Genomic DNA, 13,744 nt, shown 5'->3' with positions numbered 1-13,744 from the left:
TTCACTGAATACAAAAGTGACTTCCAAGTATTACCTTGGTCACAATATTCACGAAATGTGAAATGCCATAGAGCATCACTAGGATTACATGGATTAGCATTAGCATTAGTAGAGGTATACAATGCAAGAAAGCAAGCTTATGCAGCATCAGCCAAAAAAAAAAAAAAAAAAAAAAAACACACTCCCATTTCATCCATTTATTTGTTCCAAATACACTCCCATTTCATCCCTTCATTTGTTCCAGGAATTTTTCTAGAAGGGATAAGGAGGTGATTATCCCCTTGTATAACGTAATGGTCAGGCCACACCTTGCATACTGTATACAGGTCTGGAGGCCTCATATTAAGAAGGATGTAGAGCTGTTGGAACGAGTACAGGGAAGTGCAACAAGATTAGTGAATGGAACAGAGTATTGCTTTTACGAAGAAAGGCTTAAGTTTTGCAGATTACAGTGTCTGGAGACTAGGCACCTGTGAGGTGATCTGATTGAGGTGTATAAAGCCTTGAATGGTTTGAGTATGCTCATTGCTGATGGGATTCATCCTCTTGTTCAGAATAATCACCTGAGAGGACATAAATTAAAATTGAGGAAAGACAGTTGTAGGATAGGTGTGCAGAAGTTTGCCTTTAGCCAGCGGGTAGTTGATTGCTGGAACAGACTTCCATCTTTTGTTGTGGATTTGATAGCCTAAATAAATTTAAGGCTGAGCTGGACAGGTATTTGGAACAAATGAAGGGATGAAATGGGAGTGGTTTTTTTTTTTTTTTTTTTTTGGCTGATGCTGCATAAGCTTGCTTTCTTGCATTGTATACCTCTACTAATGCTAATCCATGTAATCCTAGAGATGCTCTATGGCATTCACAATTCGTGAATATTGTGGCCAAGGTAGTACTTGGAAGTCACTTTTGTATTCAGTGAACTGTTCTTAAACAATACCTGCAATGTGTATGCTTCCTGGACAGCACAGGTGTATTCCAGCAGGATACACACCTGGGCCATCCAGGAAGACATTCACTATGAAGGGATATAGCTGATCAGTCACAATGGATAGGTAGTTTTTAGCATTCTCAGTGTGGTCTGGGGGTATGAGGACTCCAAGAGATTACCAGGAAAACATCCTCTATATCAAAACACTACTGTGACTTGCCTGTTTCTGTTGGACCAGGACATCAGAGTGATTCCTCTCTACAGTTTGTTACCATATCCTCCATTGACCATCCACATGATTTTGGAAAAGGCAACTTTGTCCTAGTCATCAATCATACTTAGGTATTGTTGGTGATGGAGTAGCTGTAAATTTGACCAGCATTGGATGACCAGCATTGTTTCCAAGACCATGATCCAATGACAAATCCCCTCTGTATAGGCCCTGTAGAATAGGTGCATGGTCAAGGTTCTATACAGAGGGGATTTGTCATTGGATCATGGTCTTGGAAACAATGCTGGTCATCCCTGGTTAAAGCTCATGGTCAGCTGTTCCACAGTTTTTCTGTCTATCAACCTATCATCATCAATGGGTATGTTCACCATACTTGTCAATCAAGTACTTCATTTGAACTGCTGCCATGAATCTGCAGTCTCACATTTACCAGTTCTCACAGTGACGTGTACCACAAGGTGGGGAGGAATGCTGATTGCTAAAACATCGCTAAAACATAATGTTTTGACTGGACAGTGTACACACACACACACACACACACACACACTTATTTATTTTTTGATCATAGTTTAAGTAGCAAGAGCTTAAAATGCAGAAAATTATGAAGAAAGTATGCACTTAGTCAAAGCTTAATAAAAAAGGCACTCACCTCAATGATCCATTATAGTTACATGATTTGTGAAAGGACAGAAACTTACCTATATCCCTTTCACAAATCATGTAACTATAACGGACATTTGAGGTGAGTGTCATTTTTATTAAGCCTTGACTAAGCCATTTGTTATTTATTTTTTTAAACATACATATGTACATACATACATAGTAATAATAGTAACAGTAATAGAGGCATCTGATGCAAGAAAGCAAGCATATGAACTTATGTAGCATCAGCCAAAAAAAAAAAAAAATTTAAAAACCATTCCCTCTGAAAGTTTGTCCAGTTCCTCCTTGAATTTATTTAAGCCATCAACTTCCACAACAACAGATGGAAGTTTGTTCCAGCAATTAACCACCCACTGGCTAAAGGCAAATTTCTGCACATCTATTCTACAACTGTCTTTCCTCAAATTGAATTTATGCCCCCTTAGGTTCGTAATCAGAGCAAATGGAAGAATCCCATCAGAATTCAGCATGCTCAACCCATTCAAGGCCTTATACACCTCAATCAGATCACCTCGCAGGTGCCTAGTCTCCAGCCTCTGCAATTTGCAGAACTTAAGCCTCTCTTGGTAAGAGGACCCCTTCATTCCACTCACCAATCTTGTTGCCTGCTCTGTACATGCTCAAGCAAATCTACATCCTTCCTAAAAATGAGGCCTCCAGACCTGTATATATAAACATATATATATAAACTAAAATAAAATGTATGCCAGTAGCATGGAGATCAGTCAGCTGTAGCCTTGATTGAAGAGGGCATTAGAAATTCCCATCATCAAAGGGAATAACCAAATGAGTTGCAGGCATTGGCTAAGTGATTATGTTATACAGTGATTATGTAATAAATACTTAAACTAAAATTAATTTCATCCTCTTTCAAAACTTACCAATCATCAGAACCACTGCACAACATTCCTTCCTTTAATGGTGCCCATTTGACACGAAAGACTTTGGCAGTATGGCCTGAAAAGCTTAAGAAGTTGAGCATCTTAAAATACAGAATATACAGGGTAAAGTAATAAACTGAATTTACAACAGGTAAAATTTTATGTTTATAAGTTTCAATAATATTATTTTTTTTTTGTTTTAATATGAAAACCCCAACCACGAAAGGCATTAGATCCTACAGTACTTACTAGCATGCATGGGTCAAAGGTTGTGAAGAAAGAGGATATCCTGAAAGAGGCCTCTGAGGTCGGGAAAATTCATGTCTAAGAAATAAACTCATACGCCGACCATTAAATAAAATTTTACTGTAACTAAAGTTTTTTACAAATGATATAAAATTACAAACAAATTATTTACAATAAACTAATGGTTGTGTATTACGGAATGCTAAAAACTGTAATAAAAGATCATTTACTATAAAATATACTAAAATATAAAAATTAAAAGCGCTAAAAATCGTTAAGAACCTGAAGCTTTTGAGAGCATCAGCTCCCTTCTTCAACAGTCTTACAAAGCTTCAGGTTCTTAACGGTTTTTAGCACTTTTAATTTTTATATTTTAGTATATTTTATAGTAAATGATCTTTTATTACAGTTTTTAGCATTCCGTAATATACAACCATTAGTTTATTGTAAATAATTTGTTTGTGATTTTATATCATTTGTAAAAAAACTTTAGTTACAGTAAAATTTTATTTAATGGTCGGCGTATGAGTTTATTTCTTAGACAAGAAAGAGGATACTTGTTGATATCAGCCTTGAATTTCAATAGAGTGTAATTTTTGGGAAATATGTGTGAAGGATGGTCAAATGAAGAGAAATAGAAGGGATAAATAAGAAAGAGGAAAAGTTAGTTCCTTTGGAGTTGGACAGTGAATAGATGGTTAGCTAAGAAACATGTTTGGACTGGTTTGAAAGAGAGCGGTAATACAGATGCCAATTCAGAACAGTACCATTGAAAGTATCTATAGAAAGGCATGTAGCAGAAACAGAGCAAGTATATGATAGATTGGAGAGATTTCATAACAGATAAGTCATTAGTTAATCTGACTTCTCTCTTTTGAACAGAGTCTCAAAGCCTGAGAGAGGTTTTAGGGGCACCACCCTAGATGTGGGAACAATATTCTAAAGGTGAATTTGACATTTTGTAGTCGGTAACTATTCAGAAGAAAAGCAATGCCAAAATAAAGAAAAAGAAAACCAAGTTTTTTTTAATACAGAGGAAGCAAACATTTGTGATGTGCTTAAATCAAAACAAGTTGAAAGTCAATGTAATCCTGAATAGAGATAATTGTTCTTGTCTAGAAATCTGAGTGTCATCAGAAATGAGAATAGGAGCAGTACACCTTTTACTGCAAGACAGGCCTGAGTTTTAGAAGGACTGAAGTTAACTATGTTTTCTTTGTACCACTGGAGAATTACCTGGAGATTGGTATTTTAAGAAATTGGTGATGGATATTTAAGAAGTTGAATCTTAATTGTGTAGGACAAAGTTTCTCAAACTGGAAGGTGAAATATAGTTCAGTGGAAGAAAGTTGTTTATATGTAAGAGAAAAAGAATGGGAGAAAGAAATGAACCTTAAGGGACACCAGCATTAGTTGGAAAGTTATAATTAGAAGAGTCTTTTTTTTTTTTTTTTTTTTTTGGTAGTTGTTGGCACATCGGCTTCTGTGGCCATAATGCGCCTCCCAAAGTTTTTGCATTTACTCTGATCCAAGCCCGAGGCGGGATTCGAACCCACAACCTTTGGGTTGCCAGGCAGGCACTTGACAGAGTCATTTACTATTGCTTATAATGAGTGGTCAGAGAGAAAACTGGCTACACAATTGCAAAACACAGTCTGCAATCCATAAGATGGAAGCTTGTTTAGAAAACTTTTATGCCAACTGTAATCTTATAAAGGAAACTTATAACTGAGATTCTGTCAGAAATAGTTAAGTGGGGCTTGACAGACTGTAGTGGAAATGGGCATCATCACAGAAAAGTTGAGATCTTATTGTAGATAAGTTTATTCTATTAGTTTGACTATCAAACACATTAAATAGATAAAGTAAAAGCAGACAAGAGAACACGTATGAACTAATGGAATTTTTGGTATGGTGTTCATGCAACAAGAATATACCCAGCTCCTTAATAAAAGATGGCCTTAACAGTACTTGCTACTTTGACTTCCTCCAGTCACTAACTGGCAGAGTAGAGGCAGTGAGATTATATACCAGCTGATCCAGACATCTTAGAGAGTTCTCAATATGTTCAGTCCAATGGACTACCTAGCAGATGCCCTGTGAAAATCTAAGGTCTAATGTGATAAGCTTTACAAAAACTTTAAATCTAATATATTGAAGAGCTGAATGTATTCCAGGAAGGCCCAATTTGTATTGACTTCAGTATAGATTCCCCAGAGAAAATCTACCTCAAGCAATTTGTACACAGAGAGCACATGCTTTAAGAAACTGACCCATTTGAAAGCAAAACTAGTGAAAGATGATTCTGATTTATATTCTAATGCTACAGTTCTACCTAATATCAAAACTAGATTTTGTGAGAACACAGAGAAAGCCTAATGGAAAAATTTCTTATTAATAAAAAATAAATTCAGCTACTCTCACCAAGCAATATTTCTATCCTACAAAAATTCATTCAAATTACCGATGTGAATGAAGAGTGTTTGTTCATAATTTTAAAGCACAAGGAAACAAAGGCTAAGTCAAGTAACATCAAATACACTTTGTGTTTGTGTGTGCACTTTAGCATTAGCTGAGGCATATGATGCAAGAAAGCAAGCTTATACAGCATCAACAAAAATTCTTCCCATTTCACCCATCTGGTCACTCCAAATATTTGTCTAGTTTGGCCTTAAATTTATTTAAGCTATCAACTTCCACAACAACAGATGGAAGTCTGTTCCAGCAATCAACTGCCCACTGGCTAAAGGCAAACTTCCGCACATCTATTCTACAACTGTCTTTCCTCAATTTGAATCTATGCCCCCTCAACAATAGAAGGAAGTATCCCGTCAGCAATGAGTCTGCTCAACCCATTCAAGGCCTATACACCTTGATCAGATCATCTCGCAGGTGCCTAGTCTCCAGATGCTGCAACTTGCAGAACTTAAGCCTTTCTTTGTAAGTGCACCCCTTTGTTCCTATGTTTTTCCTCAGCAGAATAACATTTATACTGCAACAGAAAACTTAAAAATTTGAAAGAGCTGCCTGTAGCCCTAGGGTAATGTATGTGCACACACACATGCATGTAAATATTACTGAATAAAAGTAATGATAAAAATGACAATAAAACTATAATTTCTTTGATACTGAACAACAAAATAATGTTGTTTTTGTTGTTTTGGTTTTTTTTGGAGCATTAGCAACTAAGGCCATATTGCTCTGGGATATGCGGTGGTCATTCCCTGACCTTTCCACATCCTCCGTATTTGGTGGTGACGGGCTCGAACCCCGGTCTAATCAAGAAGCGTGTGCTACGCACTGCTGCTCCTTCACACCTGGCTATGGAGGCGCCAACAACAAAATAAAATACTCATTTAAAATAAATAAACACAAGTTGTTAAAAGCAATAATAACAAGATAAAATCTGAAGTTTTCTAAAAGCATATGTTTTTCCTCAGCAGAATAACATTTATATTGCAATATAAAATTAAAATTTGAAAGAGCTGCCAGTAGCCCTGGGGTAATGTATGTGCACAAGGAGTATACATATTATGAGGTCAAGTCCAACACTGTCATGAAAAATGCACAGCCCACCATTAACTGTTGTCAATGTCTATAAAAGGATTTACATCCATTTTTAATAGAACTGGAAGAAAAGAGATGAAGACCAATGATAAGGTATTATTCTATCAAATTTGAGGGTTCCATCATGAATTGCCCTGTCTACAACTGATAAGTAACTTCTCATGAAGAGAAGTATAATGTTAATTATTAGTTATGTTGTATCACATACTGCCATTTTAGTGCATATTATACTGATGAGGTGCCTAGCCTCCCACAGATGTGGGAGGCTAGGCACCTCATCAGTATAATAATTTAACTCAAGAGGAGAGAAATGCCAAAAGGTGTGAAAACATAAGTTTCCTAGTGTGAACTAATGAATGCTGTAGGACTGTTTATGAATTCATAATTATAAGAGAAGTTACATTCATTGGAGCAACTTGTGGTGGCAGCCTCATAATTTAAAGGATCAATGCCTTTTCTCATTGGGCTTCGTGTCAATTTTTTTAGGCACATTAGCATAATATAGTCTTCATCATTATGCTTATTGTCTTCAACCAGGTTCATCCATCTGCATGTAACAACTTGACTCCCAGTGGTCAGATTTTCATGAAATATTTGGGCCTTTTAAAAAGATCTGTCAAGCCGTTCCACATTTAATTATAACTGGACCAATAGAAATTCAGCAATTATTATTTCTTCTTTTTAGTCTCTATGTAATAACTCAACTCCCAGAGGATGAATTTTATATTTGGGACTTTTAGAAACCTCTGTTGAACCATCCAAAATTTTGCTAAAATTGGACCAATAGAAATCTAGCAATTACTATTTTTTTTCATAAATATCATATAGGCTACCTATATACTGTATAGCTGAATCAATGGTTATTATGTCTGTTGAAATGTGCTAGTCAGAGGAATAAATGGACAATGTGGCAGATGCAGAGAAATGAAATTTTTCGGTTCATGCATAAAAGCCATTGCTTACTATTTGTTATACCAATAACTGCATTTGTTGGAATGGTTTGGACAACTTAAATTAGATCCAAAGTTGTTAAGGTTTGACTATGCTTCTGTCCTAGGTATTTAAAAAACACAAGTTAGTTTGTTAATTATAATCAGCAATATTATTAATTTTAATCTTGAAGTCAATAAAATTAACTCATCATGTCCTGCTAAGAGGCTGTGTTTCCTTCAACTTAGCCAACCAAGTTGAACAGAAATCTGCACTGATCTGCCTACCCACATATTTATGGTTAACACAGTCATCAAGTTTTATGAGCTGAGGGCTCTTCAACTGAGTGATAGCATATTCTACAATTAAAGGAGCACAGCATAATAAATACCATGCTAGAAGAAACCCTAGAGGAGAGTAATACTTCTTTAAGGCAAATAAGCAAGTTTTTATATGGTTTATGTTATGTTTACTTTCCTCCATTTAGTTCCCAAATGCATAATTTGGTATGGCAGAAATTTACATGAAATAACTAGCCAATATTTTTGGCATGTGCAAATCACTTTTAATCACCAGAGTAAACAAGTTTCCACATGAGGATTAATCCTATGGATGTTATAGTAATAGTAATCGAGGTATGTGCTGAAAGAAAGCAAGCATATGATTTATGTATTATCAGCCAGAAAAGAAAAAAAAAAAAAACAATTTCACACATCCATTCCCTCTAAAAGTTTGTCCATTTCCTCCTTGAATTTATTTAAACTATCAACTTCCACAACGACATATGAAAGTTTGTTCCAGCAAATAACCATCTGCTGGCTAAAGGCAAATTTCCACACATCTGTTCTACAACTGTCTTTCCTCAATTTGAATTTATGCCTCCTCAGGTTCGTAATCTGAGCAAGCGGAAGAATCCCATCAGAATTGAGCATGCTCAATCAGATCAATCACACCTTATACACCTCAATCAGATCATCTCACAGACGCCTAGTCTCCAGCCACTGCAATTTGCAGAATTTAGCCCTTTCTTGGTAAGAGGACCCCTTTGTTCCCCTCACCAATCTTGTTGCCCCTCTCTGTACACATTCAAGCAACTCTACATCCTTCCTACAATGAGGCCTCCAGACCTGTGCACAGTACTCAAGGTGTGGCCTGACCATTGCCTTATACAAATGGATAATCACCTCCTTTTCCCTACTAGCAAAATGCCTGTATATCATTGACAATACCTCATGATCAACTCTGGCAGCCTGTCTGCATTGCTCAGAAAACTTCATATCTGACTGCACAATTACTCCCAGGTCTTTTTCATTTTCTACCACCCTAAGTGTTGTACCACACAGCTGCTACGTTTCTCTGGGGTTACTTCCACCCATTTGCATTACTTTGCATTTGTCAATGTTAAATTTCAGTTGCCACTTCTCAGCCCATCTGCCCAAATTTTCTCGATCATGTTGCAGTAGCACACTGCCATTAACAACCCTGCCAACCTTTGTAACATCTGCAAACTTTGACATTAGGCCTGATACACCTTCATCAATATTATTGATAAATATACAAAACAACAGTGGGCTCAACACCGAACCCCGAGGAACCCCACTAATGACATTAGTCCACGAAGAGCAGTGTCCATTGATTACCACTCTCTGTCTTCTCCCACTCAACCACCCTTTTATCCATTGTAGCAACTTACCCTTAATACCATACTGCTCCAATTTGTATAGGTAGTCTTCCATGTGCAACAGTGTCAAAAGCTAACCTGAAATCCAAATATATGATATCAAAATTATTTTTTGCATCCAGTTCCTTTGTAACCACATCATAGTATCCAATCAGATTTTCCAGATAAGACTTTCTCTTAATAAATCCATGCTTATCTGAATTTTTACTGTAGTCTTGCCTAGATGATCCTGCAATGCATCTTTAACCAGTGACTCCATTATTTTCCCCCAAACAGAAGTTAAACTAACTGGTCTGCAATTACTCTTAGATCCGTCCCCCCCTTTGTGAACTGGGGATACATTTGCACATCTCCAGTCAGTGGGGAACTCCCCTGAGTCCAGGGATGCTCTCATAATTATTATTATTATTAGCTATATGGTGCAAGGAAGCTTGAGGCTTATACTGCGCCAGCCAAAAAAATTCCCGAGTTACCCTGAGACAGTGAGAGAGAGTCGAAATAGAAGGGAATCACCAAGAAAGAGAAGAATGATGATATCCAGCTCAGGACCCTGGGTGTGCCAAGCCCATACTCACCAGATGTGAGCCCCTGGGGTTAAATTATGGCTAAGGGTTTGCTTACTTCATTTGCCACCTCCTTTAATATAACTGGATAAATCCCATCTACCCCAGGTTATTAGATGACTGTCTGAAGATACATTCTTGAATGCATTCCTCCAGAATTTTTCCACAGAGAAGTATGCCATTCTGCTATTTTAAGCAAGCATTATTAAAAATTTGGCTTACTATAGCCTCCATGTGAGAACAGGGCTCACCCTAAAATGAAACAAGATTATGGAAGCATCATGACGGATGCATGTTCTGAATATGTGTAAAGTTCTCTATATATCTGCCTACCCACATATTCAGAGGAAGATAGTGACATTGCATTGTGAGTGTAGTGCAGAGATTAATACCTATATGCTTGTTTGAATGTCCACTGGTTAATGCACATAATGCTCAAATTACTTTTAATTATAGAAAAGAAGATATTGCCTGAAACCTAGATTGTTATTAAAGCTTTTTTCCATTACTTCAATAAAGCTAAATTTTCCTTTATATTTACTTTTTGAAGCCACTTTGGCATGAGTTATTTGCCTAGACTGCTACAAATAAAAATTACATTCTTTAAATAAAGAGGTGACAAAATAGCTGAACAGACCTGTGTGTCATGGTGGTTTTCTCTTTATAAGAAATGGAAGTAATAACACTTTATTACGTATTTTAATAAAACTCTTTATAATTAATACTTAACCAGTTAACTGTACATATCTGTCATTATATAAATAGCAGTCAACAATTTTGTATTTAAAATTAATGTTATTTTGTGACAACCCAATTCTGACCCATAGGTAGGGTAAGAAAGTTAGTGTTATTGCAACCAAAGTGCTGAGAATAATTCCACTCAAGCAAAACAAGCCCCTGACTAATCAAAAGTGAATAGTGGCCTTGAGTGAGAGCAGAATTATATACTAATTAAATATGGTCATGATTATGACACTAATGACATTACGCTGCTGCAACATGATCTAGAAAAGTTGAGCAGATGGACTGAGACGTGGCAACTGAAGTTTAAAATTGAAAATTGTAAAGTACTGCATATGGGTAGCAGTATCCCCACAGTACACTCAGGATGGTAGAGAATGAAAAAGACCTGGGGGTAATTGTGTAGTCGGATATGAAGTTTTCTGAGCAGTGCAGACAGTCTGCAAGAGTAGCTCATAGTGACTTGTCAATGATATACAGGAATTTTTCTAGCAGGGATAAGGAGGTGATTATCCCCTTGTATTAGGCAATGGTCAGGCCACAACTTGAGTACTGTATACTGGTCTGCAGGTCTCTTTTTAGGAAGGATGTAGAGTGGTTTGAACAAGTAAAGAGAAGGTCAGCATGATTGGTGAATGGAACAAAAGGTTGCTCTTAAGAAGAAAGACTTAAGTTCAGCAAATTGCAGTGTCTGGAGACTAGGCACATGCAAAGTGATTTGATTGAGGTGTATAAAGCCTTGAATGGTTTGAGCAAGCTCAATGCTGATGGGATTCTTCCTCTTTTTTTATATATATAAAAGAATTTTAGGTTAAATTTCCATTTTGGTTAAACTAGAAAACAGATATTAAGAATAAGTAAATACATAAAACTTAAATTCTTACCTGCTGTCAGACTCATACTTGGCGATGCTATCAGATGTGTATATTGGCAAGTCTGCACATACTGCCTACACTTCCATAGCTTATTCACCAGTATCAATCAAATCAAATTAAAAACTGTGCTAAATGATTTATACAAAAAATGCAAACTGTAACTTGCAATACCACTTACTGGAACAACTTAGTTAACCTATGTGTCTCTAAAACTGCTAGCTTGGGGAGATACACAGACTAATAGATTAACAGTAGCCTCTGGCAGAGGTAAAAGTGATTCTTGCACTACTTCTATTGAAATGCAATTGAGCAGCAGCATGGAAAGCAAGGTAATGGGGATTTCCAGGACTGCTGGTAGTCATAGTGGAACAAGTAAATATATGGGCTGTGTTAGGGTAACTAAGAGTAGAAACAGGTGCATGTATACTTGCATGTACACCAATGCTAGGAGTATAGTTAATAAATTCGATGAGCTTGAAGTGCTAGTCAAGACATCAAAGGCAGATATTGTTGGGATATCAGAGACATGGTATCACACAGACATAAGCAGTGCAGAACTGGAATTTGGGGAGTACAATGTGTACAGAAAGGATAGACAGAACAGGAAGGAAGGAGGGGTTATGCTGTTAGTAAAAAACACATAAAATCTAAGTGCATCCAATTGATCTTGGTGGACAATGCAATCTTGAGTCTGTTTGGTGTGACATAAGCACTGGGAAAGGAAAAATGAAAGTAGGTGTATGTAGGCCAAATGAATCTAATGAGTATAATGAGCAATTGTGCAGAGAAAAACAGTGGGCGAGTAAATAAGAGTGTCTTATAATGGGGGATTTTAATTTCCCAGAGATTGACTGAAATTTGTGGGTTGGTCACTCACACACTAGCAAGGCTTTTGTGGATTTATTGATGATTGTTTTCTACAGTACCTTGTTCGGGAGGCAACTAGAAGGAGTAATACTCTTGATCTCATTATCAGTAGTGATCCTTCATGAATCAAGAATCTGCAGATAAAGGAACTACTAGGTGGCAGTGATCACAGTGTGCTGAAGTTTACTCAAAGAGGTAATTATCATCAAGGGTAAAGGGAAGGGTTTTTGCTTTCATAAAGGTGACTACGGTGGTCTGAGACAGTATTTAAATTCTATACGGTGGGACCAACTGATGATGTTACCAACAGCAAATTCAAAATGGGAAGCATTCAAAGAATTAATCTTGGAAGCTACTAGGCTTTTCATACCAACAAAGAAATATTGTTCAAGATTTAGTCCTAAATGGGTGTCAGATGAACTAATTAGAAATGTGACAGAGAAGAAAAATGCATGGGATACATATAAATTAACACGTGACACAGAAGCCTATGATAGATATAAGCTGGTCTGTAACCAAGTTACAAAGGGGGTTAGGCAGGCGAAGGCAGATTATGAGAAATCTTTGGTAAAGGATGCAAAGAAAAACAACAAAGAGTTCTTTACTTATGTAAACTCTAGAAGAAAGGGGATGAATCAGATTGGTCCACTTGATATTGATGGTTCAACTGTTGATGATCTTGCTCAGGTAGCTAACAAACTAAATGAATATTTTGCACCGACATTCACACATGAGGAGTTATTCAGGGAGGGGAATGCCAGAGGTGTATTGAACTCTGGCAGTAAGCTAGATAATCTTGTAATAACTGAGAGTAAAGTGGAGAAGAAATTGTTGAAGATAAACACAAGAAAGGCACCTGGGGTGGATGGATTCAATCCAGTTATATTAAAGGAGGTGGCAAAGGAAGTAAGCAAACCCTTAGCCATAATTATGAGAGCTTCCCTGGACTCAGGGGAGGTACCCATGGACTGGAGATGTGCAAATGTGACCCCAATCCACAAAGGAGGATCAAAGGGAGACACAGGTTTACAGACCTGTTAGTTTTACTTCTGTTCAGGGAAATTAATTGAGGCACTGGTTAAAGGAGCATTGCAGGATAATCTAGACAAGACTTCAGTTATACCTCAGACACAGCATGGTTTTGTTAAGGGGAAGTCTTGTCTGACTAATTTGATTGGATACTATGATGTAGTCACAAAGGAACTGGATGCAAAGAATAACTTTGATATCATATACAGTATTTGGATCTTAGAAAGGCTTTTGATACTTTTGCACATGGAAGACTGCTGCACAAATTGGAGCTGGGTGGCATTGGAGGCAAATTGCTGCTATGGATAAAGGGATGGTTGAGTGGCAGAAGACAGAGAGTGGTAATAAATGGACACTGCTCTTCGTGGACTAATGTTATTAGTGGAGTCCCTCAGGGTTCAGTGTTGGGTCCATTGTTGTTTTCTGTATTTATAAATGATATTGATGATGATATATCAGGCTTAATGTCCAAGTTTGCAGACAATACAAAGGTTGGCAGGGTTGTTAATGACACTAATGACAGTATGCTGCTGCAACACGA

General features: G+C 37.0%; 1 protein-coding gene across 1 annotated transcript in view; it reads right to left on the bottom strand.

Annotated features, from left to right (window-relative positions):
- The window catches only part of LOC150088053 (WD repeat-containing protein 17-like), a 350,289-nt gene that overhangs the window by 190,760 nt on the left and 145,785 nt on the right, over positions 1–13,744 (bottom strand). The window contains exon 10 of the mRNA XM_090369994.1: positions 2,705–2,780. Within this exon, the coding sequence (XP_090226120.1) occupies positions 2,705–2,780 (76 nt within the window). The remainder of the gene's footprint in view (positions 1–2,704; positions 2,781–13,744) is intronic.

This window comes from Mastigoproctus giganteus, chromosome 3, assembly GCF_048544385.1.
Source record: "Mastigoproctus giganteus isolate SK-2022 chromosome 3, ASM4854438v1, whole genome shotgun sequence".
In the NCBI taxonomy this organism is placed as follows: domain Eukaryota; kingdom Metazoa; phylum Arthropoda; class Arachnida; order Uropygi; family Thelyphonidae; genus Mastigoproctus; species Mastigoproctus giganteus.
This window is presented reverse-complemented; position numbering and strand designations above follow the sequence as displayed.